Consider the following 27592-nt stretch of genomic DNA (forward strand, 5'->3'; position numbering starts at 1 on the left):
ATAGGTTTAGTTGGCTTAGGTCAAATTATAAAAATAAGTGAGTGAAATCAGTCTTACTAGCCAAAGAAACATGCCTAAACAGTAAGTGTTGTATGTCCTTTCAACATTAGCTCAACATTGATGTCTAGGAATAATGTTCCATAAAGCGATAACATATATTTTGATGTTTTTTTTCCTCATTTTTTTTTCAGTTTATTTTTTAATTATCCAATCATCCACCAAAACATGGCATGTTTTATAGTAGTATATTATCATCCTCGTCCCACAGTACACTTAATTAGTTTTCATAATCAGTATCAATTTAATCTTATGATGGAATGAATCCTAGCAATCTAAATTGTATTAGTTTATTAAAATATAAAACATAATTACGAAGCATGTGAGTAGTATAGTGCGAAAGGAAGGGGTTGCTTAGAAGATGGAGGAGTGGAAAAAGAGAAAGAGCATTGCAAAATGGGATATGATTTTTTGCAATGATTGGTGATGCCGATCCTTATCAGTTTGTGCTGGAAATAAGTAATTTGGTAGTTTGAGAAGGAAATAAAAAGCAGAATGTCAAAGGATGTATCGAGAAGCAAATACAAAACAGAAAAGATACTGATTATATTTGATAGATATCACATAATCGTGGAGAATTGGATGTTGGAGTGCTGAGAAAGGCATGATCAAGAATCATTATGGCAATTTTTAAAAAATAAAAAAGGTATTAACGTGCATATGCATCAGGCTATTTTCCAATTTTCCAATTTTCCAATTTTCCAATTCTGCCTGCAAACAAAAAAGTCAATCTTGAATGGTGTGGATATAAGGACCCCACCACCTATATTTTGAATTTACACAAAACTTCAAATAAAAGCCAGCTTCGGCGGCAGATCTATAATCACCATTAACAAATTTACAACCACGATTCAAAAATACCAAAACCAATTAGACAAGTGAAAGTGAGGCTTTGGCCATTAATACAAATTTCAAATTTCAAATTCATCTACGCTTTTAGTGAATACAAGTGAAAATTTATGTGATTTAAAAAAGAGAAATAAAAAGAGAAGAAGATGGAGGGAGTATATTGTTAAATATGGTTTGTCCTTGAATGATGGGAAGTGGTATGGCAACGAGATTTGAATGAAAGAGTGTTAAGATTAGGAGTGGACAAATGGCAGCTGTGTTCTGCAAACAAAAACAGGGACAAATGTTTCCAACTACTGGGCCATCTTACATTAATAATAATAATAATAATAATAATAATAATAATAATAATAATAATAATATTACCAATTTTTTAAATTTCAAAATTCCCACTGCCTCAAAAGGACCCTGAAACCTTAATAAAAGCAGATTGTCTTCAACATTCTATGCTCCAACTCCCTACAACTATCACCACTGTCTTCTTTTTCTTTCTCTCTCTCTCTCTCTCTCTCTCTCTCTCTCTCTCTCCCTCTCTCTCTCTCTCATCTCACATAACCATAATCACTTCCTTACCCATCCCAACTACTACCATGGCTGATGCTGCCCTCTGGCTTCCCTCGCACTTCCACGCCCCTTTCGCCTTTCCTTCCGAGTTCCCCTACCACCTTGGACTCTCTTCTCCGCCGCTCGAATCTCTGGCGGCCTCCACGGAGACCGAAAGCAGCGACGGCGAAGAGGACTTCTTCGTCGGCCTCACTCGCCGACTCAGTCAGTCCTCGCTTAACGAAACTCGCAAACACCACTCTGCTCTGCCTATTCAACCTGACAACGGAACATTCTCGGAGATTCCAAGGAAGACTCAGGCTTTAGTCGGGTCCCCTCAGTCTACGCTTACCGGATTCGGTAGCTGGTCGGGTCGAAGCGCCGGTTCCGGCGACGGAAGCCCGAACGGGTACTCGCGCGTTCCTTCGCCCTCGACGACTCCATTTGACGAAAACAACGACCCCTGGGAAGCTATATACGCTGCCGCCGGACAAGTCGCAAGGTTGAAGATAAACAACAACCATGTTTCTGAATATGACTTTCAGAAGAGTAGGGGATTACTTACTCATTCTCGTCCCAACCAGTGTTTCAATCAGGTAAAGAAGCTTTTTTTGTTATTATTTCGTCACTTGGTTCCTTATTTGCCTTATCGCATTGTTATACACTCTGTTTTAGTCTTATTACCGGTCTTATGCGGGGTTTCTAATAATGACTGATGTTTTGTTGGTTCCTTAGGTTGCGAGACCGAAGCATCAGTGTGGTTCGGTTTGGGGAAGGCCAACCAAGCCTAACTGGGTTGTTCAGCAGCAACAGGTTCAGGTTCAGAACAGAGCCCGTGAGTTTGGCCATGAGAGTGTGAATGTGAAATGCACTCGTCCTACGTGTTTTCCCCAATCTGCATGGTCCCCTTGTCAAGTTCAGCAACAAAACAGTCGGGTGCAGTTTGGCGGATCCGGGTCTCGGGTTGCTGTAGGTACAGGTGGATCTTCTGTGAAAAGGGGATGCGGTGGAACTGGGGTGTTCTTGCCTCGTCATTATGAAACAACCCCTTCTGAACCTCGCAAGAAAACTGGTGAGGGGTTATTTGCTTTTGCTTGTACCTTTCTCTCTCTTGACTCTTCTCTGTATATCTCAGTTGTTTTGGTGGTTGATTTTGTCTTATGGTGTGCTTTTAATCTGGTCAGGCTCTGCTCCTGTCTTGTTACCGGCAAAGGTGGCTCATACTTTGAACTTGAATATCGATGACTTAAATGGGGCTAACCAACAACGCTTTACTAACGCATTTGCTTCGGATTTCGGTGAGTTAGTATTTACAGTATGATATTTCGAACAAGTAGAGTTTTTGGCATGTGTATTGAACTCACTTTTCTTATTATTATTATTTTTTTTCGGTTACAGACGCGATTTTGGCGAGGAAAAAAGCGCTTCTTATGCAGCAGAGAGTGAGTGTTCGACAAGAGGAGGCAGCTAGCTGTGAAATTCGCCTACCTCAAGAGTGGACTTACTGACGCTTTTGACTCTAGCAACCAAAGAAGGTCCGATTTCTCCAAGGAAAACTTGTATGGAGAAGAAGTGAAATAGTTTTTGGTAGCCTTATTTGGTTGTTTTGACAGAAGACGAAATTGAAGAATGCGTTTGGGTAGTTTAGTTCAAATAAGCCATCCACTTTTTCTTTCTAGTTCCAGTTCTGGGAAGAAACGCTAGGAAGCAGCTTTTGGGACCTGGTTTAGTTTTAGTGGAAGGAATAGTGAAAGGATAGCAGATTAGGCAGGGTTTTTTCCCTTTTATTTTTCTTTTACCTTTTTAATATTAATATTATTATTAGTTGTAATAATAACAATAATAAGATAAAATGTGGTCGTTTTCTGTGGCGTTATTATGGTTATGGAGATGATGATACTGATAGAGCTAATGTGCAAGGTACGCCAAGTTTGAAATGAAGTGATGTTCATTTGGCTATGGTATATAGTATGTTATAAGTTGTACTGTGCTATGTAATAAAATGATGGTTTGCGCATTTTGAAGATGGGTGTCTGAGTTTTACGGTTGTGATGAAGAAGATAATTTGAATGAAAAAGGAGGGGAGAAAGATATTTAGTAAAATGGCATTTTATTTGAATATGATTTTGGGATATGATGTGATATGATTGTGGTGATGTTATTGAGTTGGGTCCAATCTAATCCATGGCTTTTCTTTTTTCCTAAAAGTAGCAACTAACGATTTGGTGATTTTGACTAGGTCCGACTTCCCCATCATACATAATTGTATTTTTAAATTATCCTTTTCTCAATTATTTTCCCTTCCAAAATTTTGTTTTTGGGGACATGTGGTATATGCTGTGTTGTGTCCTCTACCCTAGCTATTCCATTATTTTATGGGTGTAACTACCAGTACTTTTCAACTCCATTATTTTAACTTTTACACCCTTCCATTCATTTTCTTCACAGATACTACTACTACTACTATCTTTACTCAAAATATCATTACTGTTCGATACTATTTCCTATTGTCCACTGGGTCCATTTTCTGGTTAAACAATTATAAATTTAAATAGTAAATAGATGGCTATTCTTATAATATTTACAGTTACATTATGGTTTAATAAAAATATTTGTTACAAAAATAATTTCTGAACGAATGCAATGTATATTCAGTAAATTTACAAATAAATGGTAGTCTTTAAACGAATCTCAATACTTGAACCAATTATATTGTACTCCTTGTTGGAATAATTTAGACAAAAAAAATTAGTTCTTCAAGAAAAATTGATTGCTTATATAAATTTAATGAGAAACGGTTTCAATTTTAATATTTTTAAGATTCAACTGTTATGTGAAGATATGTTTTTTTTAATCCGTTTCTAATTTCCAACCTCATTGGATATCGTGGGAGATTATTAATGTATGGAGCAACTATCAGTTTTGGACAGCTGTTACTTTATTATATTAATACACTTCTATATAAGAAGCCACTAAAATTTATTGTAATTCGGTTTTTATTATTCTTTCTTTGCTGTTACTTCTTGGTTTTTAAAACAATGTCTAAGTTCACAGACAAAGTTAATTTAAATATTTTATATTTTAATAATGTAAAAATTGCTGGTCTAGTTTTTAATAGGAAATGAAAATTAATATTTTCTCAGGTGTTTAAACTGTAACCCGAACATAACATGTCGATAAGGGTCGTGTTACACAGTGTAGATCACTCTTACAATAAGATTATCGAAAAAAAAAAAATATTTTACGTAGAATGTTGATTCGCACGTCAAAAAGTAACAAAAATCTTGATGATCACAGAAAAGGAAGTTGAATATTAAAGAATTAAGGTTGTCACTCCTTTAGACTAGAAAATGACATGTAACGAGAATTGATTTTTACTGTTGTTTTAGTTTTCTGGTGTACATAATTAAAAAGAGAAGTAAATATTGAAGTTTAATAAAAGTAATTTGTGGCATAAAACCTTTGAAAGATTTATATTTATGAATTGAAAGTTTATGTTGATGGCAAGTGGCACAGTAGGAATGATTAAAGCAAAGCCTGGAAGTAACGTGAAGTAGGGTCTCAGACTGCGAATAGTTTGGTGTAACATCATGGTTTCCATTTTTATTACTTTTATTTTCCACTATTTGGTTTCTCAATGGACGAATAGGGCTCAAACCTGCTTATTTTGTGGCCCATGTCTAACCGTAAATCACGTTTTGATGGACCCAGACTTTTTTTCCCGGTCCATTGTATTTTTATACAATTTTTGCTGTTTGTGTGCCGAGTACAAAGTAACCAAATATCTAAATGTATTACGTTTTAATAAAATTTAGTTGAGTTGAGTGCAAAAAGTCTGTCTTTCTTTTTCAGACAAAACGTTTATCGGATTGAAACATATCTTAAATTTTGAAAACACTTTTCAAAAGTATTTGCACGTTGTATTGTATGTCGATTTGGATTCTTAATTTTGTAAGATACGTGTTCAATTCAATTAACTGAAAAGTACACGTATCACACTAAATACAAGAAAATAACAATATCTATCATCTGAAGGTGTGCTTCATGTGCATATATGTATGGTTATTATAATAAGGCTGATTTCATGATTCGGTGCTTGAAAATGGTTCTAGTCTTATCCCAAATTAATGATTGATTTGTGAAACAAAGCTTTGTTTTTCAATGATTTGATGTCTGAACAAGCTGCTTAGTGTTGGAACCAATTATCCTCACCATGCATGCATCATGTACGCCTCTTTTATCACTCACTGGCGTGCACTCAGTTAATCATTTGCAACCAACAATGTATTAAAAAAAAACATTTATGTATTTATTCGTTGACAAGTAAAATCACTCTGCTTTTACTGTTCATTCTTTCACCTTCTTTTAATTCATTACCCATTGAGTCATCAAAATCAGCAATCATCTATAGCTTTAACGGCAAATCTGCACAGCCAAAGTCAGCGTAAGAGTTAAGACATCTCTTTTGACATTGCCAATAGAGAATCAACTTTAGAGTTGTCATTTCCAAACCAAACGAGAAAACATGAGGGCCATCATGCAACAGTAATCTCCTACAAACAAACTCCCAGAATGCTAAAATACAACAACCTATGTATAATCTTACTGATCTGACCCAGGCCCAAGTATATATGGGCCTTAAGAATTATAGTTGAAAAGTGAATTAGTGGAATGAGAGAATGTAAGTAACCAAGGCTTGGAGAGAAGAGTATGAAGAGGCACCTTGTAGGAGGCAAACCTTGGCCTCTTCCTTCAATTTGAAGGCTCTATCTCTGATTTCCTTCCCTTGGGCTTTGGCATCCATCAATCTTCTGATGATCCTCTCTACCTCTCCTCTTTCCACCTTCTTCTCTAGCTGCAACCCAACCTTCCAAACATGGCTCACATACCTTGCATTCACTTTTTGGTCTGTGAAAAGGGGCATGCATATCATAGGAACCCCTTCGCAAATACTCTCCAAAGTCGAATTCCAACCATTGTGACTCCAAAATGCGCCTACTGCTGAGTGTGCCAACACTTCTTGCTGTGGGGCCCATTTCACTATTAGCCCTCTCCCTTCCAGATTCTCCATGAACCCACTTGGCAGTGTCTCCAGCCATTCCGAGCCCTTGATAAGCCCCGGTCGAACCACCCATAAGAATGGGTGCTTACTATTGCCTAAACCCCAACCTATCTCTACGAACTCAGTCTCCGTTATAGCAGCAAGACTCCCAAAGCTCACATACACCACGGAGTTGGGTGTGTGTGTGTCTAACCAAGTTATGCAACTTTGGTCTTGTGAGATCAAGCTGCTAGAGGAAGAGGATGAAGACAAGTACTTGTGAAAGGGTCCTATCGGGAACATTGGTATCGAAAACTCCTTGCTCAGTTTTTTCAATGCAGGTGACTCTAACCCTTCGAAGGAATTCCAAATCACTCCCAACGAACCCTTTGTCTCTTTCAACAAATTGCTCAATAATTCGTAGTACTTTTCTGGCTCCTCCGTCTTAATCAGAGGTAGGTCTTTCACTCTCAGTGGTGCCAGTTCTTCCACTTCCTCCTCCAATATGCAAGCTATGTGCAACATGCACAAAAGTGTTGTATTATTGCTAGTGTTATATCGTAATTTTGTCAACGTTACTATTCGTGACTCTCGCAAATAAATAACTTGAAAAATAAACATCATTAATCCCGATATTTAATAATTTCGAAAAAAAAATCCTGATTTACGAACACATAATCTAAATAGTCACAACATTGTTTATCATTTTTTTTTATCAGCACACATATTATGAATTTAGCGTTTATGCAAAAAGTACTACAGTAGATAATTTTGAAACTATTATTATCCTTATTAATTTCTATAAAACACGTAATTAACAATAAAATAAAAATTGAAGTACAAAATTTATAAAAGTCATAAAGGTATAATTATTTCAACAATTAAATTCATCTTCAAATTTAAATAGTTCATTGAGTTTTTAAGAGTAAATCTAGACAACGCTTCTTATATACTTTATGAGATTGTAAGGTTTTGTCTTAAAATAAGATTTGACTAAAACATGTTTCAAATATAGCTTTTGAATGTATAAGAAAGTCATTTTAAAAAATAGTTTTATATATAGAAGACTAAATTTTAAAATCTGGTTCTTATACATTTTAAGAAATTTACTGTCTTTCTGAGTGACGTTCTTCTGCATATATCCAGTAAGAAAGGTGTGGAAGTGGTTTTTTGAAAGGCAAAAATGGAATGAAAAATGAGAAAGTAACGAACCTTGAGTGGGAATGTAACCTCTTTGTCTGAACAAAGGATAGGCGAGGAAAGCAACGTAGGAAGAGATGCTACTAGTTCGCAATACAATCCTAGGAAGCTGAAGGTTGTCGGCAACAGCTTGAGTGAAGTAACAAATAGCATCTGAAATCAAACACGCCACAGGTTCCTCCTCCGCTTCATGAGTCCGTAGTAGCTTGGTGACGCAGTCTTTGAAAGGGTCGACAGATTTGACGTTGAATTCGACGAGGAAATTTAAGAGATCGGAGGGTTGAGTCTGAGACAAACCGTCTTGGAAAAAGGAGAAGGTGAAGTGAGGATAGTTGGAAGGGTCTGGGGAATTGAAAGTGGCGTGGATGATGGTGATAGAAAAACCCTTTGAGTGAAGGATTTCTGCGAGTTGAAGCATTGGGTTTATGTGGCCTTGGACTGGCAAAGGAATAAGCAACAATCTCCGACCCTTTCTTCCACTCATTTCTTCTTCTCTTTTCTTATCTTCTTTCTTATTTCATGTATGAAAATAAATCCAAGCATTACGTGAATAATCATCAGTGAAACTTAGAATATACCTTCTGTTATTATGAGAGGATGGTGAATCAATTGAAGTTTTGTGAAGGCAGGTAGTGCAAATCTCTTTAGGTGGTTTCAGATATGGTAATCCAATCACCGTCTGCTTGCTTGCTAATGTCCAAGACCTTTCAAATTTATTAGATATCCAAATAGTGTGTTTCTGCTTCTAAAATTTCCTCAGTTTAAAGGAAAAGGAAAACGTAGAAGCTAAAATACCAACAAGCAAATTGAAATTCATTTTAATCTAAAACAGCAATGAGTTTACAATAGCTTTTGTGTAAACTATAGATGACATTAGTTGGAAACAATGAACTATTGAAAATTTATTAAAAGATAACTAATTACAAAAAGCGTGAGCGCAAATACAAGTGTGAAGAGTCCGTAGGTCACTTATCCTTTAGTTGTTTTGTTGCTAAGAGTATATGAAATTTGTGTGATAATTGGATAAATACATCATAATTTGGCAAAAAAAAATAACTTTTATCATTTTTGTTTATCAGGATTATATATGATATAATCCAAAGGTTTATATATATATATATATATATATTAAAATTGTTTCCTTTCTATATTTTAAAATAGATAAAACACTTGAATGTGTTCTAGTTTTGATAAAAAAAAACTCTTAAATATTTAATTTAAATATAAAATTATCAATTTTATAGATTTAAAAAAAGTTAAAGAATTAATTTACCTATTACAAACTAAAAATGGAAACCAAATTTAATAAAAAAAAGAACCAAAAACTATTTTTGTCTTAGTTAATTTGATATATGAAAACAAAATATTTGTAAACTCTTCCACGTGTTTCCTTTTAAGTTTTGGAAAAAAAGCATTGAGTGAAAGATGATGCAGATAAGCAGGAAGAAAGCTGGAAAGGATGGAAATAAGAAAAAGTCCAACTCTGTCTCACTAGGTTACATCAATTGAAGGGCAGAAATGGAGGAGCAGAAGAAGCAACACAGATTGTTGCTGATGCCGTCACCCTTACAAGGGCACATAACACCCTTACTCCACCTCGCTCAAATTCTCTTCTCAAAGGGCTTCTCCATCACTATTCTTCACACCCTTTACAACTCTCCAGACCCTACTTCCTATCCTCAATTCTCCTTCCACGCCATCCCTGATGGCTTATCCGAATCAGAAACAGCCACGCTCGACTCCGTCAACCTCACCGCCCTTATCAACATCAGATGCCTCCACCCTTTGAAGGAATACTTGCTTTCGCTGCTCTCAGACTCTCTTCAATCTGTTCCATGCTTCATTTCCGATGCTGCTCTTCATTTCACTCAATCTGTCTGCGACGAGTTTAAGCTCCCTCGCCTTGTGCTCAGAACTGGTGGGGCATCTTCCTTCCTTGTTTTTGCCTCCTTTCCTCTCCTTAGAGAAAAGGGCTACCTCCCCGTACAAGGTTCCTTGCTTCTTCTTCTCTTTTTATACTTTTTTTTTTTTTTTTTTTTATCAAACACGATTGGTTCAGATAAGAAAATTCCTTGTGTTGGTGATTTTGTTGATTGGCTTATGCAAGTTGGGTAAAGAGTTTTCCTATTGTATATTGTTAATGACAAACTAATTTTCGGGAGAATCCTTGTTTTATTGAACTAGTTTAGGCCTTTGTTCTTCATGCGAATGAGGATTATCCAAGTTACACAATCCAATATCCCAAGGGCTAAAAGTACAATTGAATGTTTGCTTCAATTTTATAGATATCATTTTACTTTTATGTTTTATTTTGTTTTTAAAATGCAAATACAAGCAACATTCCTTGAGATGAACGGGCCTAAAATTTTCGTGTTTACTTTTTTTATTTTTGAAAATTCAGAATCTAGATTGGAAGAGCCTGTGGTTGATTTCCCACCATTGAAGGTGAAAGATCTTCCTATGTATCAGTCGAATGATCCCGAGACATTCTACAAACTAGTTTGTCGTTTTGTTGAGGAATGCAAAGCATCTTCAGGGGTTATTTGGAACACATTTGAAGAATTGGAATCCTCTGCATTGACAAAACTGCGCCAAGATTTTTCCATACCAATATACCCTATAGGCCCTTTTCACAAAGGCTTGCTTACTGGCTCAGCTTCTTCTGCTAGCTTGTTGACTCCAGACAAAAGCTGCATGTCTTGGTTAGACAGACAAGAACATAACAGTGTTGTTTATGTGAGTTTTGGGAGTATTGCATCAATAAGTGAGGATGAGTTCTTGGAGATAGCTTGGGGGTTATCCAACAGCCAGCAACCGTTCTTGTGGGTGATTCGACCTGGGTTAATCCGTGATTCAGAATGGCTTGAAGCATTGCCAAGTGGGTTCCTAGAGAATTTGGGAGAAAGAGGCTACTTTGTGAAATGGGCTCCTCAAGAACAAGTTCTGAGCCATCCTGCAGTGGGAGCATTTTGGACTCATAATGGTTGGAACTCAACCTTGGAGAGCATATGTGAAGGGGTTCCCATGATTTGTATGCCATGTTTTGCAGACCAAAAAGTGAATGCCAAATTTGCAAGCAGTGTTTGGAAGGTTGGAGTGCAACTAGAGAATAAGCTAGAGAGACGAGAGGTAGAGAGGACTATTAAAAAAGTAATGGTTGGGGATAAAGCGAAGGAGATTAGGGAGAATGCTTTGAATTTGAAGGAAAAGGCAAGTGCTTGCTTGCGAGAAGGTGGTTCATCTCACTGTTTCCTTGATAGCTTGGTTAGTGACATATTATCAGCGGCATCTTCTGCATCTAGAGCTCGGTGATTTCTTTCCTATTAATAAATAAACCACATTTTTGCAGAATGTAACAGTATATATATGTGGCACAGATGGAGTACTAATAGTCAAATTTTAATTCAGTTAAACGCCACCGCTTAATCCCACCATAACTTGTTTGTCATGTCCATGTCTTATTGGATGAATTGTCATTAATGAACGCATGACAAGTGTATCAATAGTTATTATAATAACAAAATATAATTTTCTGGGATTGAATGAGTTGAGTACTAGTTTACTAATTTAATTTTGAGCGACAAAATACCTTTTCATATAAATTCCTTCCCTTTTCAATCGATATGTAAATTATAATTATCCATTTGAGATTATTAAGAGTTTGTTTATTCCTAATTCCTTAGATAGGCAAACTTATCCATTGAATTTGAACCTCTAATCTCTTAGGCCAGTTACAAATTCAATAAGATCATGAAGAATAAATATATCTCAATTTCGAACTAACTAGTTGTGCCCAATTTTCCAATTGTGACATCTAATATGTTTTATTTATAAACGTAAGCAATTTCCAATTTCTCAATTGTGGAACTGCTCATGGAATAGACATTAGAACATAAATAGAACACTGAGATAATTAAAATTAACTAAACATCAATTGAAAAGGTTCAGAGATTATAATCAAAAGTAATACATCAATCCTCTAACAAAAGTAAAATTAGTTTTGCATAATGTAAAAGAAATCCCAAAAGAAAAAGAAGAAGAGAGTCCGTGAACATTTTTCCACCCTTTTATGTCTCCATCTCCACGTTTTAAATTTCCCCGTTCTTTTCCACTAATTCCTCCTTTTGAGGAGAGTGGTTACTCCCTCACAATAACTTCCTTCAATTTCTTTTTTAATTTTAATCTCTTTAAATCAGTCATAAAAGAGATTAATAACTGCTCCTGGAAAATTTCATAGTCCATGGAAAAATTATGAATCTGCATGTGTTCTTCTCTTTTTCAATTTTGCAATGTGAATCCATAGGTTGTGGTATGTAAAGCTCTCTGTTTTGTCTTCTATTTTCTCGCGCTAACTCCACATGTCATGGAAACTTCCACGTTGTTGAACTTTCTAGTTTCATCTCTTCACCTCTTCATCTTAGACATCAACTCTTCCCACATTGTGATTTTGACACTTAGAATCACCAATCTACAAGAAAAAACATAAAATCCCAATGTGTATGATCCTAACAAAGATAATGCATGACTAAATCATTCAATTAATGCAATTATGTATGGAAATGACCTAAACTAAGATGTGAATGCAATTATATTTTATTCACACATCAGTCACATATATTGATTAGATATTTGTTTTATAAAAAAAAGTAAAAATTATATTCTTAATTATGTAATGTCAAATAATACTTTATTTTCAATTTCAAATTAAAAAATTATAATTATATACATTTTAAAATAAAATATTAAATAACAATCACATGATAACATAGTCAAAATTTATGTTTTGACTAAAAGAATATGATAAAAGAAAATGAACCATTTTGTTTTTGCATTTAGAAGGCAGAAACAAAAATGGATGGATTTCGTTTGAAAACATTGGTAAAAAGAAAAACCATGAAAGCAAAAAGATCCAGAGGTTCAAAAAGCACTATAGCTTTATTAAAAAAATAAACAAACAACATACGCATGCTTGTGTCAGAAATAAATCTAAAGGAAATCTAACGAATAGCTCTATTCACTACAAGTAAAGAAAACAGTCCGAAACGAATCCTAGGTAACCTATCAATACAATAAACTAAAAAAATATAATAAATAGCCTCCATTTCCGTACAAGTCTTATCTAATCCTCTTGTTTCGTTTTGCAGAAAAAACTAAATAATTTATAAGCTCAATTCCTCTCGTCAATTAACATGATAGTTAACAAGTTTCAAGAGACCCAGTGCCATGAAAACTCTTTAGATAGATATAATCGTGTATAAAAACAGAGTAGACAGAAACTTTAACATAATCCCAATTGGAAACCGATATCAGAAATTAATTTTATGATTATTTAGAATATTGTCTGTAAGTTATTCACATTGCAGATATTTTCCCTTGGATGGGAAAAAAGAGAAGGTAAAAATAGAAGTTTGTATTGAGTGTTGAAAATTCTTTCCTTCTATTCTGGGTAGTTTGCAGCGAGAATAGACGGAAGGATTAAACTAAAATCACAGATTCACAGCTCAACTACAAACTCGGACATGTTGTACCCACTATATACAAAAAAAAAAAAAAAAATGTAACGAACGCAAAGATTTACAAATCTTCATCGCTCTCGCTGGTACAGGAATCATCCAAGTTGACAGCTGCTACTTTTGAAGCACTGATCCTAAAAGAAGCCGAACGAATCTTGTAGGGTAGCTTGGCATTATTGCTTGCAACCACCCCACCACCACACTCTGCTTCCTCTTCATTATCTTCCTCTCTCTTCAAATCACTAGGAGGCAAAAAACAGTCTATGGACAACCCTTTGATGTTAAAGTCCACTTCCTCAACTTGCCAAACTTCTTCCATTAGTGTCCTGGAATGTGTCTCGGGGCCCCCACCAAACCTCAACAAGGACACCCAAGTCTTGCCACCGTGTGCTATTTGAATGCCATCCACGCTTCTGTAGTCTTGTAACAGAGACTCCATGTTCGTTTCCCAGTATATGCTCTCGTGTTCATGAGACTTTAGTTTTAGTAAGTGAGAGTCTTCCAGTTGAACTAATAAACCTGTTCTTTGGCTGAAATACCCCCACACCGTGTGCCGAACTATCTCTACGTTGCTGTTGCTCCTTGCTCTCAGTGTCGACGTCTCGGTTTCCACTTTCAATATGAAACAATCTTCGTTGTTCACTGTCTTCTCTCCAATGCAGATAGAGTTGCCGAACAAATTAGCTGTCGACCTTGGATCAAGACCCTGTTTAAATAAAGTATTAGATCCTCCTCATTTCTCCTTATGATTCATAATCAAAATCTGAATTTGCTGCAAAGCAGTTCTTTTTATATCTAATAGGAGAATCCAAGCATGCACACGATTTTAGTTTTATATCTAAAAGCAATGTGTACATTTGTCTTTAGTATAACAGCACTGATACTGATATTTCCTGATTCTTTATACGAAACCAATGCATATGTATCTATACTGATTTTGATAGTTTAGTGAATATACTCTGCTTTTCTCTTTATAATATTCTATTATTTGTGAATTTCACGTAAATCCTATGATATAATTTATGCAGAGTCAACGTTAAAATTCACTTAATGATGGAAAGATATACTGGTAAATTATACTGTTAGCAACTACAAACTGTTCAATTGGTGGTCACATTAATTTACTGAAAGGGTTCCCGGCAAAAGAATAAAACAGCTTCGGAACGGATGAGGACAGGTTGTCACACACACGGAGGAAAAGTTTGGATATTGTTGACTTGTCCTAGTCGCAACTACTAACTTGAAAAAAATCTCTATTTGACTTTTAAAGGGTGGGTTTTCCCGTGTTCCCTTTGTAGAGTGTTGACTTTTTTTATTTAAATTTAAAGTTTAGACCTTCTGGTGGTTTTGATAGGGGATACCAAATTTCTACGGAAAAGCATAAGGAAAGAAAATCAGCTTTGGCAATTTCTTTAGAAAGTGGGAAGCACTTTGTTACGTGGACTTCTTTTCTTCCTTGCTGGCATGTTTTCATTTGGGATGCTGACAACAACCAACTCCACTTTCCTTCAAATGCTATAGGGGCCAAAACTATTTGAGGAGTTTCAAAAATAGTACTTGAAAACTGGGAAAAGACCAAACACGGAAATAAAGTATAGAAAGAAAAAAAGTATCACTTAAGCATGGTTTAGTTTAGACTTCAAGGGTATTGATATTATAGTAACCTAGAGAGGCAATTTTGTCATGTCCATCAAAATCAGTGAAGAATAACTCCTCTAGTAGAATGATTCAACTTTTTACCCTACTCCATACACTAATCATAATTAAGCTTGCTCTATGGTGTCCAGTACAAAGAGTCATAATTAAGCATGCTCCTTTATATCTCATACAAATTAACAATGTACCCCTTTTGAAAAAAAAATGTTTTTATCTTTGAACAACTACCGATTACCTGTAAGAAACGTCTAAGAGGTCTTGGTGGGCCACGAGAAGCATGAGAATGGTGCCAAGGGGTTTGCCTCCATGCCACTTTACCATCACTCCCTGCACTGATCTTGTAACCAGAAACCACAAGCTCTAAGCACCATAACTCTGGCCTCTTCTGCCAAACCACGAATCCCCCCATCTCTCCCTTCATCTGCAAATTCTTCACTTTCATCACTTTCTTACTGTTCACACTACCTTCTCCAGCAGAAAACTCTGTTGTTGCCATCTTCACCTGCCCCATCGCATACATGCTGTCCACACAATTCAAAGCACGTTCTCCTCCCACCGCCGCCACATACTGCTTCACTATGTATTTAGCCATCGAAACCTCCTGCACAGCACATAAAGCCATTAGTAAACATTATAAATTTAAATGTAAACTTTTATTCTGATTGAAGGAAAATAACAGTGTAAATACTTGATTAACTGTGTATATGTTTCGTGTTGAATTGTTATCTACTGAAAAAAAAGTGAAGGAAAAGTTACTGACAATGTGTTGGTCTTTAATGCTGCGAGTGATGGGTTGGTTGTCAGAGGCGATGGGTGAAGGGATTAATGGCGCTCCAACAACACCCAACAAAAGCTGAATCTCTGTGTTTTTCCCTCCAAAAACTGCCGCCATGGACGTGGAGTTTGATCTGGACTCAGCGTGGGGCTTCATCCAGTTCTTCATGTTGTGCCAAGCTTTGGTGGTTCCACTCTTGTGGGTGAGAATCTCCTCCGGGATAGGGACCTCAAGAACGGTTTCGAGCCCATCCTCGCGATCAAGATTGGGACAAAGCTTCTTCATATCAGAGAACTAATTGAAGGTGTTTGTTTGTGTCTGTACTTGTGATTCCGGAAGCAAAAGCGAGTGAGGTAGATTATAGATAGTTTGGAGATAAAAACATAGATAATGAGAAGTCAGGTAGCGAAGGTTAACGAGAGAGGGAACTTGAATAGAAAGATAGGAAGTTGTAGTATGAGAAGTATTGAGTATGAGACTCAGGAAAAGATTGCCAACCAAACCATGTAGGGTCCCCCTAGTTTGTAACGTGGTCCGCTGTGTCTGTGTCGTGTCTGCACGCCTCTATAATTCACACTTTCATACAAACTTAAATAGGAGACTCATTAATTAAGCTTATTATTAACTTCTAATATAAAATTATTTCTGATGCTGACATGTATATATGGTTTCATTAATTTCACGTTAGTCTTTTTTTTTTTTCAGGTTAAGGCTGTTACGTTTTAGATGTACTGTCACTGTCTTTGTTTTCATTTTTCTTTCACATGGTAGAAAGGTGGAGAAGTGAAACTCCAAAGATCCATAGTTTGGTACGTTGGTAGAGTTTCACATCAATGTTTTAATTTACCGTTCAACTCAATTTGTGTCTCCAGCTAGGAAGAGTCAAATTCGTTATCAATTTATTGAGTAACGAAATAGATCAAAATTATCTAATGAGTTAGTAGAATATGATACATTGTAACTTGAGAGTAACGGGGACTTTGTAAAGTTTGAGTGATTGTTGCGACTCTTCTTAATCACTCAATCTTTCAATTTTCAACCTCTCATTCCTAATAATTTATAGGAGAATTTGAGCCATATATAAAAATAAATTCTATTTTTCTTTTCCTAATTATTGCAGTTATATATGATTCAAAGCTTAATAGTATGAGGTCTTCTTCAGAAAACTATTTAGTATAAGTAGATAATAGGAAGAAATATGAATGTGAGGATTATTGGAGAGTGGAGTGAAATGGGTAGGGAGCAGAAGCATGTGAGGTGTAGCTTGTTGATATTTGAGATGATTGATCCTGAAAATGAATAAAGTGGTCCATTGTAGAAGCAACACATCGGGTTTAGCCGACGAGGATGTATTAACCGACAAAAGAAGTTGTTGTCGTTTCCAATCATGCCATGCACGTTCTCTTCATAATCTTTATTGTCTGTTGGAGCTGGCGACGACGTAACAATCTTCCCCTCACAACAACTCCTATTATTTATTTTTTTATTTTTTTACTTCTTAAACCAAATTACATTCTTTTCTCCCCCTCTCAAATCTCCCTAGATTGCACAACACACGAACCAAATATTATATATCTGTATATTCTATTCTTATCGATCATAGCTATTTTTTTCAGTGCCAATTCATTTTAAGTTCCCCAATATAGTGTAAAGGGAAGTTGCATTTTAGAATTATTAATTAACCAACTTGTGAATTTTATGAAAGTTAAATTTAGCTTCAATTGCAAATACGAATATCGAACTTAATTAGTTTAATTAATTTAATCCTTGACAATACCTTTGTACTACACTAGAGAAAACAAAAATAGAGTTACAAAAGTTGTAAGACTGATAAACAATAATAAAATCCAATCGAATAATACAATAGAAAAAAATATATCATATAATCTATGTGATATCTAGAAATATGCATCACCACATATTTATTTATTATTTTTAAATATGCTATATGGGGAATTATTTATCAATTTTATTAATGATGTGTTAGATTTAAATATTTATGTGTATTTTATATTATTGAGTACTCTTCACTCTTATCAACATTAATATCTTCTTATGACAACTTAGTGTAGAGTACATTATGAGTGTCACTTGTTGAGGATCAAGTGTTACTTGTCAAAAATTAGATACTACTTGTTGAGGTTCATGTGTTGTATGTCAAGGATTTAGTATTAGGTTAGGTGATGCATATTGAGCCATGTGCCGCATGTTGAGGGCCTAAAGTTACCTGTCGAAAGTTAAGTACTATTTCTCTAGTGTCATGTGTCGCTTACTTAGAGTCAAATGTCGATTACCAGAACCAAGTGTCGCCTACTAGGACTACACAATTACCGAGAGCTATATGTTGCCTACCAGGACTACATGCCACCTACCTGCCCACAAACTGACATGTCTGACTGTTTTTATCTGACCATAAGGCAGTCTGTGTGATCACCACCACCTGGCCACAAGTCTACCTCTCCAACTATCTTTTAGACTATAATAAAGTTGATGGTGTATTACTTTGGAACTTAATAGAATTTGGATTAAACAACTAATTCGTGAGGTAAATGGGTCACTGGATTCATCAACACAATCCTCTTAGTCTTGAAGAGACGTGAATCTAGAAAATATCAATTTGAAGAATAATATATCGTTGTTATAACATGATATGTCTGACCTTATAAAAACAATAAGTAATTTTGTAATTTATCAACATATTTTATAATTTTTCACCACTCCTTTTAATAATAACAAAAAATGTAAATAAATGAAGGATTGAATAGTGTCTATCAAAAATAAAACTATTAAGAAATTCAGATAGATGTCATAATCTTTGATAATATGTAAGCGAAATAAATTTTTGAGAAAGTTAACTCTATCATTTCAAATGATTTTCCAAGATACCCTAAATTAATGTTATGAAAACATAATTCATGTTCTCCTCATTGGGTCTTTATAACCACATTGTTACTTGACTAGACAATAAATTACTGAATATGGTACTCGAAGGCAACAAAGCTGCTGAGGACGTCCATTACAGCCATCGCAACACGTTCAGAGATGCTTGAGAGAAAACATGATTAGTAAGAGAAGATAAAAAGCGTTCTGATTGATTATTTGAAACTTTGTTACAAAGCAAAGGAACTCCCTATCTTAAATAGGGTTTCCGAAAACCTAGCAAAATGGGGAAAGTGGAAAAACAGATTACATAAATAAAGTAATTTTCCAACTAATCTAACTACTCATCCTAAAAAAACTAAACAAAAATCATAAATATAATTATTTTACATTGTATATAACCGCTTAAAAATGACCAAAATTAGAAATATGGTTAGACCATTGTAGATAATTTCAAATATATTACAGTTTTTTCCTTCATTAAATTGATAGTTTTATTAAAAGAATAAGGATTGTGCATGATAATACCATCAATTAATAAAAATGGTCTGATTTACTTTCTCTATTTTCATGCAATCAAACATAAAAGATGTCGACACATAGATCATGATTACTCCTTATATTATACTTGATCCTAGAAGGAAAGAAAACGCTAAGGTATAAATTATGATTGGAAGAAAGCATTATTATCCATATGCATCAAACATTGCACTCAAAGTAATTTAGAATATCTTAATTAAGACAGCCTCAACAGGAAGAAAAAAAATATGCATTTCATAATGTTAAGCAACCGACCATACATAATTAAAAAATTATATTTACTTAGTTTAATATAGATATAAGTTTATATATAATAACAAAACAGACAGAGAAGGCGCCTACAATCTCGGTGTACGCAAGAATAAAATGAATTGAATCTCACTTTCTTATGAACAAATCAACAAAATGCTTCGTACAAATCTCTTATAATCTCGTTGTCTTATATTTAGTATGATGACAAAAATCAGATTCCAAAAGTGCAAACCATGAAGGTGTATGTGTGTGTCTATATATATATATATATATATATATATATATATATATATATATATATATATATATATATATATATATATATATTAAAGCATTGTATAAATATTTTAAGAGTATTATCAAAATTAGTTTTTTATGTAAACATTTAATGCTGCAATTGTAACACAATCATACCAGTAAGAAAATTGATGAAGAGATAAACAGCATAAATTTGGGAATCTTAGTTAATAAAAACTTAATGAATTTGGCGAGTTGAGATTCAAACTAATTCCCGCTGATAACGCGAGCAACCGTGTACTATCTAATTTAAATTCATGCAATTAATAATTAATCATATGATTCTTTTTCGGTGGCATTAATTATAAGATTCTAATTGTTCACTTAAGACATATACCATTTTGTCGTATTATAAACTCTTTAGTATTTAAATTAATTTTACTGATTACATTGCCCTTGGACGCATATAATAAAATTAGTTTGGGGTGGAAAAATGTTAGAATGCAATGTTCATACTTAAAGCTTATCCAACCTTAAGTTAATTAAAGTTTAGGTTTATCTGTTGACGTACGCAGCATGGTGACCGACCAATCACATGGGAATCGTCCACATGATGTCTTTTCTTCTTTGTTTGTTCCTTTGCTTTGAAATGAGGCTTATTTGTTTTAGTGTTCTCTATTTTCTGGTACACAACTTCCACAAATGCACACCATTCCCATTCCAATCAACTTTCAACCCATCACGTCTGTCTGGATGAGAATGAATAACAGCACAAAAATTGGGCAAAATTTATGAAAAAATATCAACACTTTTTTAAATGCGACAACTATATATGTTTGTCATTACTAATGAGGATTAAGAAGAGATAATATACAAAAAAAACATGGTTATCAGACATAAGCAAGAAGACAAAACCCTTCAACTTTCAACTTTCAATCCAAGAAAAGTTTGGTTTAATTATAAACACTTGATCTTTCAGTTTATCACCCAATTAATATTTCATATTTCGTGAAAGCTTTCTTATAAATAATATTTCGTAAAATTTTAAAATCTTTATAAAAAATGTATTTCTTATATGAATCTTTGTGATAAATGCCGAAACATACTTGTATCAAGTTTCCACAAGAAATATTTTTTAACATTTCTCTTTTCTTTCTCAATTTGAGATTTAACTTCTTACTTTACTGGAATGTATTTTCTTTTAACTATCCAACATCGAAATGGTTAAATATTTGCAAAGGCATTCTCACTTTCAAGTTAGATATATACGTATAATAGAAATACATAAGAATTATATCGTGATTATTAGTGTTATTTATAGTCATTTTGTGTACTTTTATCCGGATGAGTCTAAATTACATAAGTTGGAACTTCTTCTTTAGGTGATTTAGGATTTTGTTAATATGTACCGTTTCTAAATTTATTTTTAGTCACTAACTTTTTTGGGAAACCAATATGATCTAGGTGTGCATTTTTGCTGATATGTTCATGCCAAGATGATGTCTTTTTGAACTGACTACACCGATTCGGTCTCATACAACACATAATATATTGCAAAAGTTCTCACAAAGTTTTAAAAAATTCCCTCAATGTAAATACCCTTAATTAATGCAATAAAAAAACTTAATCAATTAAATTATTTAAATTATTTTTTATTTTATTCTTTAAAAAATAACATCGTATGTTGTACCTGGCATCCTTTCTTTCCAATTTTCCTTTGGATCGCAGTTTTATCTTCTTTATTCAAAATTGGGTTTTGGGCCTCCTCTGGGCCACATATCATGTTTTTGGCTTTACTTCCTGCACTGCAAACATATCTTCACGCACCACTCAACTTTTAAAATGACCATTTTTTCCTCTGTAAAAATGATTTCCAAAACAATATTTCTAAAACTTTCCTGAATATGTTTTCCAGAATTTCTGGAATAAGATTTCCGGAATAAAATTTACGGAACAAAATTTCCGAAACAAAATTTTTAGAGCACATCAAATGTATTTGGAATTGATTTTTCAGAATGAATTTCTGGAATAGATTTTACGAAACACATATAAGGCCTTCTGAAATAATTTTGTAAAATATTCCTACATAAAATATGATCCGGAAGTTTTGCCTTCAGAATGTGTTTCCTTTTTGCATTTTTTTTTTCTTTTGGAGCGTTTTTTTTTCTCCCTTTGTCCTCAGCAACTGTGATGAAGATGGAAGTAGTAGTAGTGGCGGTGGCGGCAGTTATGGTGAGAGGTGTTTAGTCTTTTTCTCTTATTTTGCGGGTGCAGAAAGCAAAAGTCCATTTTTTGTTATTGATATGGATTTTGTATGTGAACTCCAACCCAGTGTTTAACAGTTGAGCATGAGAACAACAAAAAGAAATGGAATGCAATGTTGGTGCCAAAATCTCCCATGACTTGCACCTTGTACATGTAGGGATCGGACGACTTGTGTATCCGTAGGGTCCGAACGGTCAGTGAAGCCGATTAACATATTCAACATAGGAACGATGTCGCACGACGCCTTTTTGTCGGTGACATATTAGTCCAGTTGTACCAATTTGATTTTATCCGTCCAGCATGTTCGAAAGGCCAACTTTATCTGTATCGTTCCAATTCCAACTCAGTGACAATTACGAGTTCAACCCCTTAATTATCAACCATCTGGTCAAATCTGCAGATCAAAGCAAAATTAAGGTAAAATATGATTAAGGTTATTAGGCCAGTGTTGGACTGTTATTAAGATTCTGCTAATCACAAGCCCATGACGAAAAACTATAAATAAAGGTCAAAGGTACGAGGTAGTTGGTTTCGCGCATTTATTTCTGCTCTTTCTTTCTCTCTCTATCTCTAGATTGACCTGCATATTGACTTGAATGTCGGAGGACCATTAACAAGTACCAGACTAGAGCATATTGTAAAGGAGAAACTAAGGATCGAACAAGCAAAAGATGTAACCGGACGTCCAAAAGACAAATTGTGTAGATACTAATAGAATCCGATCTCACGACCAAAACACATCTAGTTCCAGAATGTTGGTTGAATGGTCATACATCATATCTCTTTATCTTCTCGTAGTGTCAATAGTTTTTAAAACAATGATGAGTTATAATTGTATGTTTTTTGTTTATATATTTTTAAAATAGCATAGTTAACTTATTCTAACGTGATGACATGATAATTCCATACAATTAATCATTTTCGTGACGTTAACTATTTATTTTTTACAAATTCAACCATTTAATGTAAAAAATTAAATAGTTCATCATTAAATCAACTATAAAATATTTTAAAATAACGAAAAAAATGACTTTTAAAATTGAAATAAATAAATAAACTATGTCATTATTATCAAAATTGTCAGAAACACAATTAACTTAGGTTTTTCATTAACAATTATCGAGTGAGTTGGGAAATTATGTGTTTGTTTCAAATAGAGATTTCACACACAGAATATGAATAATAAAGTATCATTGATGATTCAAATGACAATGTCTATTTTTTAGAAATTAATTTAGAAATTAATTATAAAAAAAAATCAACAGGTTGTGGTACCTCAGCAGGAAGTGATAGGTACGTAGCATAAAAGTTTTTCATACCCCAATCCTGGTTGAACCCTGAAAGTGGAACATATAGAAGAAAAGATAGAAATGTGAGGAAAAATTGTATGTTAGTGGGAAATGTAGAAAAGGAGAAGGGCATGAAATATGGGTGCAGTGCGTGTTTGAAAGCAATGACATTGTGTCCTTCAAATAACAGACACATAACCATAATGTATTCTCCCTCAGAGGTCACAGAGCTGAACTAAAAATCTTCCACTTTTCGAATCATCGTCCTGAATTTGTGTGTATATATACTGAGATCGCATATATAAAGCATTATAAAATGTTCACTCAGTGGTGAGCTCATAATTTGTTTTTGACCCAATTCAATGCGTAGTGATGTTTTTCACATTAGTGTGGACAAGATCTAGCACCATCTATCATAATTTGGAGCCATCAACTGATTAATAGAAACGTAAGATCATCACTATGTCAACTCTTCCTCATCCAACAACTTTTGCATACTCCTATATGCTTATCACCTACTTTCACATTCTTTTCTTATAAAACTAAATTTATAACAAAATTTAGTTTTTATTAGTTGTATACATATTTATTTTCTCTATTTGAACCAATTATAAAATTTAAAACTACATTACAAAATCAAAGAAATATCACAATTATTTTCGTGTTAAAACATTTAATAATACTACAAGATGGAATGGTTTTTCATAGAGTGAGATGTTGAACTGGTGAGAATATAATTAAGATATATATGGCAAATATAATATTTAAAATGGGAAGCGAAGTAATTGGGAATTTCCAATAATGGATAGGTGGCCCACTAGGGGGTGAAATTAATTTGATAGATTATAAAAAATATCTTAATTTTCTGAATATCGTCTTCCATCATTCCCCAAATCTACGTTGAGAAGAATAATAAAAATGAAAAGAGAAAAAGTCCTCTCACCAAAAAGTCTCTTCATCAAACTCAAACCTACCCACTTTCTCTCACACAAGAAACGAAAGAGAGAGTACTATATAGTGTTAAACCCTCAACTCCCAACAATTCAGAAGAAGGGTTTGGTTATTCCACTGCAACTGGAGGAGGCATCCAAAGGGATCGCATTGATCCAAAATCCAACCTTTCATATTCTCTCTTTCGGATCATGCTATCCCTTTGGATTTCTCCTTCACTCGCTTCTATAACGACACCTCAACACACAATCGCACAATTCATTTATGTAAAAACAGGTCTTTCATTGCCTTAATTCTTTCACGTTTCTTCAATCTCTATTCCTTTTCTCAGAGGAGCCACCGGATCCGACCCTTGAGGTAATTACTTTTCCAAGTTTTTTCTCCTTATCGCTTCCTTTCTGTCATCTTCGTTTTTTTTGCTTTATATTTTAGCGATGTATTGTTTTACATGAATGTTAGTAATATGTCAGTTTATGTGTGAAAGTGTCATATACACATACTCAGTACATGAATATATTTCAGAGTGAAGTTAGCTTTTATAGATCATGAAGTACACACGGAGAGACCCTTTTGCTGTTTTTGCGTTAAGATTAACAACCAATGGATGTTTCTGTCATGCACCTTTGAGTGTGGAATTGAGAAAAATATTCTGGATATGATATCTTTATGTAAGAACTCTTCATAGTTATTACTTGCCTGATATTAATCAATCGGCGTCCTTTAAGGGCTTATATTATTAGTGTTAGAATAAGAGAAAGAAAATTGTAATTTATGCACATGCGCATATTCTGGCTTTAAGAATTAGAGGGTGCCACTGTTAGAAAAATAGAAATCATGATTAAGTACAATAACAAAGTGGGAGCAAGCTATTTAGCAATCAGTACTAGGAATAAAACAGTACCATATGATTGATGGGAAGGAAATGATTCTATGTATTTTGGCTTGGTAAAAATCATATCTACCCCATTTTGGAAGCTTTTGATGATTACATGTATCCAACAAATTGATTTCACCTTTTGATAAAGTGACTTTTTTTTTTTTGGTTTTCAACGAAATCAAATCTTTTCTGTATATATTACACCTAACTTGAGGTTTTCTGGTCACAGTTAGTTGTGTTTGTGTTGAGATGAAAATGTTAGAATTAATAGTGGCACAGCGTAGTGGTGGCCCTGACCTGCGTCAATTATACTCCAAAAACTCTTGCTTTTATGGACTTTAAATTAGAATCCAAGGCATTAGAAGTCAATTACACTTGTAACTTTGGGCCTCACATCTCGTGTTCAAAGTTCAAACCGTCACTGATACATGTGCTGAGACAAGTTAAGAATTATTTTTTTATTTCTTTGCCTTTTTCCTATTCTTGGCACATGTACCCAACATTCTACCATAAACCCACCTATTCTTCATTATCCCTTTAATCACATGCCTCCATCCTTCTCTCCTCTCTTTCTATCTTTTTTCTATACTTTTTTCCATTTCTGTCAACAAAATTAGTCCTTGAATCTCTATCAGTTTCCCTCAAATGGCAAAAGCTTTTCAGAATAATAATATAGTAATGTAGGTAAAGGCTACAATGCCACTTGTTTCATCAACCATTATCCCATATACTTTATTTTAATATTCAATCCTATTTACTCAATTTGCGTATCACCTTAAATGTACTCATTTGCTAATTTTAACTATTTGAAAGACTAAAAAGAGCCTCAAGTGGGGCCTCCTTCAACTTGGATCTATGCACCTTTATGTGGTTTAATTCTTAGCTAAAATGTAATAAATATATATAATATTCTTGGTTGAGCATAATGATAAAGGGATCATTATCATTATGTTTTAAAATGCAATAATTATAATTATTTATTCAATATAAACCAAAGTTGAATAGAGCCTCTAATGTGGTACCACTTCATATCTCTTTCTTAATAAATCGTGGCATGTGGCTGTTTATGGCCTTCAACCAATTGGTATAAGGTCAAAAAATGGAACTGTTCAAGGAAGCATATTATTCAGTATTTGTCTTTTACAATTATTCTGTAAAATATTAATGTAGTTTCTACAAAGTTTGTAAGCAAGTAAAGCATATGGACAACAGTGAATTTCTATAAGTATGTTATAAAATAAATTGACAACGGGATAATGTATTGATGCCTTTTTTTTTTTTTTGTTTTTCAAATGGAACTTATTTTAAAAATTTGTATTTTACAGACTATAAGCTATTTCACCTAATTTGTTGTTGATGATTCTGTTGGGAATTGAACTTTAAGCTTAATTCAACATTATAAAATTAGTTTTATTTTTAATCAATGTGAGATTTCAAACAAATTTATTTATTTATATTTTCTCATTATTATCTCTTATGTTTTAATACATTTATGGAGTCAGTTAATTATTTCACTATTTTTAGTATTTATTGACTTTTAATTTTTTTTTTTGAAATTCAAGTTAAAAAAAATAAACTTTATTAATTGAAATAACAAAATTTCATTACATGTTGATATGTAAAATTATACAAATAAAAAATGTAAAAAAAATGTAATAATAATTTAAATTGAGAAGTAAATAATTTTAAAAATTAAATAAAAAATAAAGTTGATTAATACTCATCATATAAACTCGTCTAAATGAAATAACTTTTTCAAATAAAAAAATGTACACAAATGTTAAAAAAAAAAAAAAAAAGTACTAAAAAAAATCTAAAATTGTAACTATGTAATAATATATTTTTGCTTAAAAATACAATTTTTTTTATATGATGAAACCTTTGTAGATATATCTGTGTATCTCATTTTACATTTATCAACTAGTTTATCAAACACCTCTATAATAAAATAGCGTATTAGCTTAGAATTTATATTGTAAAAGTTGGTGTGTAAACTACCAACTAACTTATCAATTGCTTTTACCAAATAGACTCGTAATCAATTAGATGTTTAATACATCGATATTCAAATAAGGCATCCTTATGAAATAACAGCAAACCATCTGATAGAGGGAAACCTTAATTAGAATAACACGCTTGTCACACTTAACTTTAATAAGTTAGAAGTTAGATATTAAATAATATATATAAACAAAGATCAAACCACTTAATACCTTAGTTATTTCATCTTTAGTTATTTGATCTTGGACTTCAATGTGATGTACATATTAAGAACCACTTATTAACTTGACGTTGGATTACACTATATAATGTAAAAATCAAGATCGCACCACATATTATCTTAGTTAAATTTGATGTTAGACTTCGATGTGATACACAAATCAAAGATCAAGTCATTTATAAGCTAAATAAATTTGATTTTAAATTTTAGTATGATGTACAAATGTACCCTATAAAAGCATAAATTTTAAAACATTAGTACAAAGAGAAAATTGAAATTTATAATACATACACATGCATATATAACACAATATATATATAATATTAAAAATCATACCCTATTAAAATACTAAAAAACAAGCAAAAGATATATTAACAAATTAATATTGTTTTGAATTACTAAAATATTTACTTTATTAATCATTATTATTTATGAATGCTAGTTAA

General features: G+C 33.5%; 4 protein-coding genes across 4 annotated transcripts; 2 read left to right on the top strand and 2 right to left on the bottom strand.

The window, feature by feature from the left end:
* Positions 1-1352: 1352 nt before the first annotated feature.
* Positions 1353-3473, top strand: LOC106757577. The gene is made up of 4 exons (XM_014640260.2): positions 1353-2045; positions 2185-2521; positions 2634-2747; positions 2848-3473. Exons 1-4 carry the CDS (start codon positions 1353-1355, stop codon positions 2955-2957), a joined length of 1254 nt encoding a protein of 417 aa, XP_014495746.2. The 3' UTR covers positions 2958-3473.
* Positions 3474-5712: 2239 nt separating this feature from the next.
* On the bottom strand, positions 5713-8604 carry LOC106757578 (UDP-glycosyltransferase 76B1). The gene is made up of 2 exons (XM_014640261.2): positions 7703-8604; positions 5713-7002 (listed from the first exon to the last, which is right to left on the bottom strand). Exons 1-2 carry the CDS (start codon positions 8172-8174, stop codon positions 6113-6115), a joined length of 1362 nt encoding a protein of 453 aa, XP_014495747.1. The 5' UTR covers positions 8175-8604; the 3' UTR covers positions 5713-6112.
* A 491-nt stretch (positions 8605-9095) lies between these two features.
* Positions 9096-11236, top strand: LOC106757579 (UDP-glycosyltransferase 76F1). Its single transcript, XM_014640262.2, has 2 exons — positions 9096-9680; positions 10092-11236. Exons 1-2 carry the CDS (start codon positions 9209-9211, stop codon positions 11000-11002), a joined length of 1383 nt encoding a protein of 460 aa, XP_014495748.1. The 5' UTR covers positions 9096-9208; the 3' UTR covers positions 11003-11236.
* Positions 11237-13015: 1779 nt separating this feature from the next.
* On the bottom strand, positions 13016-16189 carry LOC106757580. Its single transcript, XM_014640263.2, has 3 exons — positions 15620-16189; positions 15095-15460; positions 13016-13909 (listed from the first exon to the last, which is right to left on the bottom strand). The coding sequence occupies exons 1-3, from the start codon at positions 15917-15919 to the stop codon at positions 13265-13267; spliced, it is 1311 nt and encodes a 436-aa protein (XP_014495749.1). The 5' UTR covers positions 15920-16189; the 3' UTR covers positions 13016-13264.
* Positions 16190-27592: the final 11403 nt, after the last annotated feature.

This window comes from Vigna radiata, chromosome 3 (genome assembly GCF_000741045.1).
Source record: "Vigna radiata var. radiata cultivar VC1973A chromosome 3, Vradiata_ver6, whole genome shotgun sequence".
Taxonomy (NCBI): Eukaryota; Viridiplantae; Streptophyta; class Magnoliopsida; order Fabales; family Fabaceae; genus Vigna; species Vigna radiata.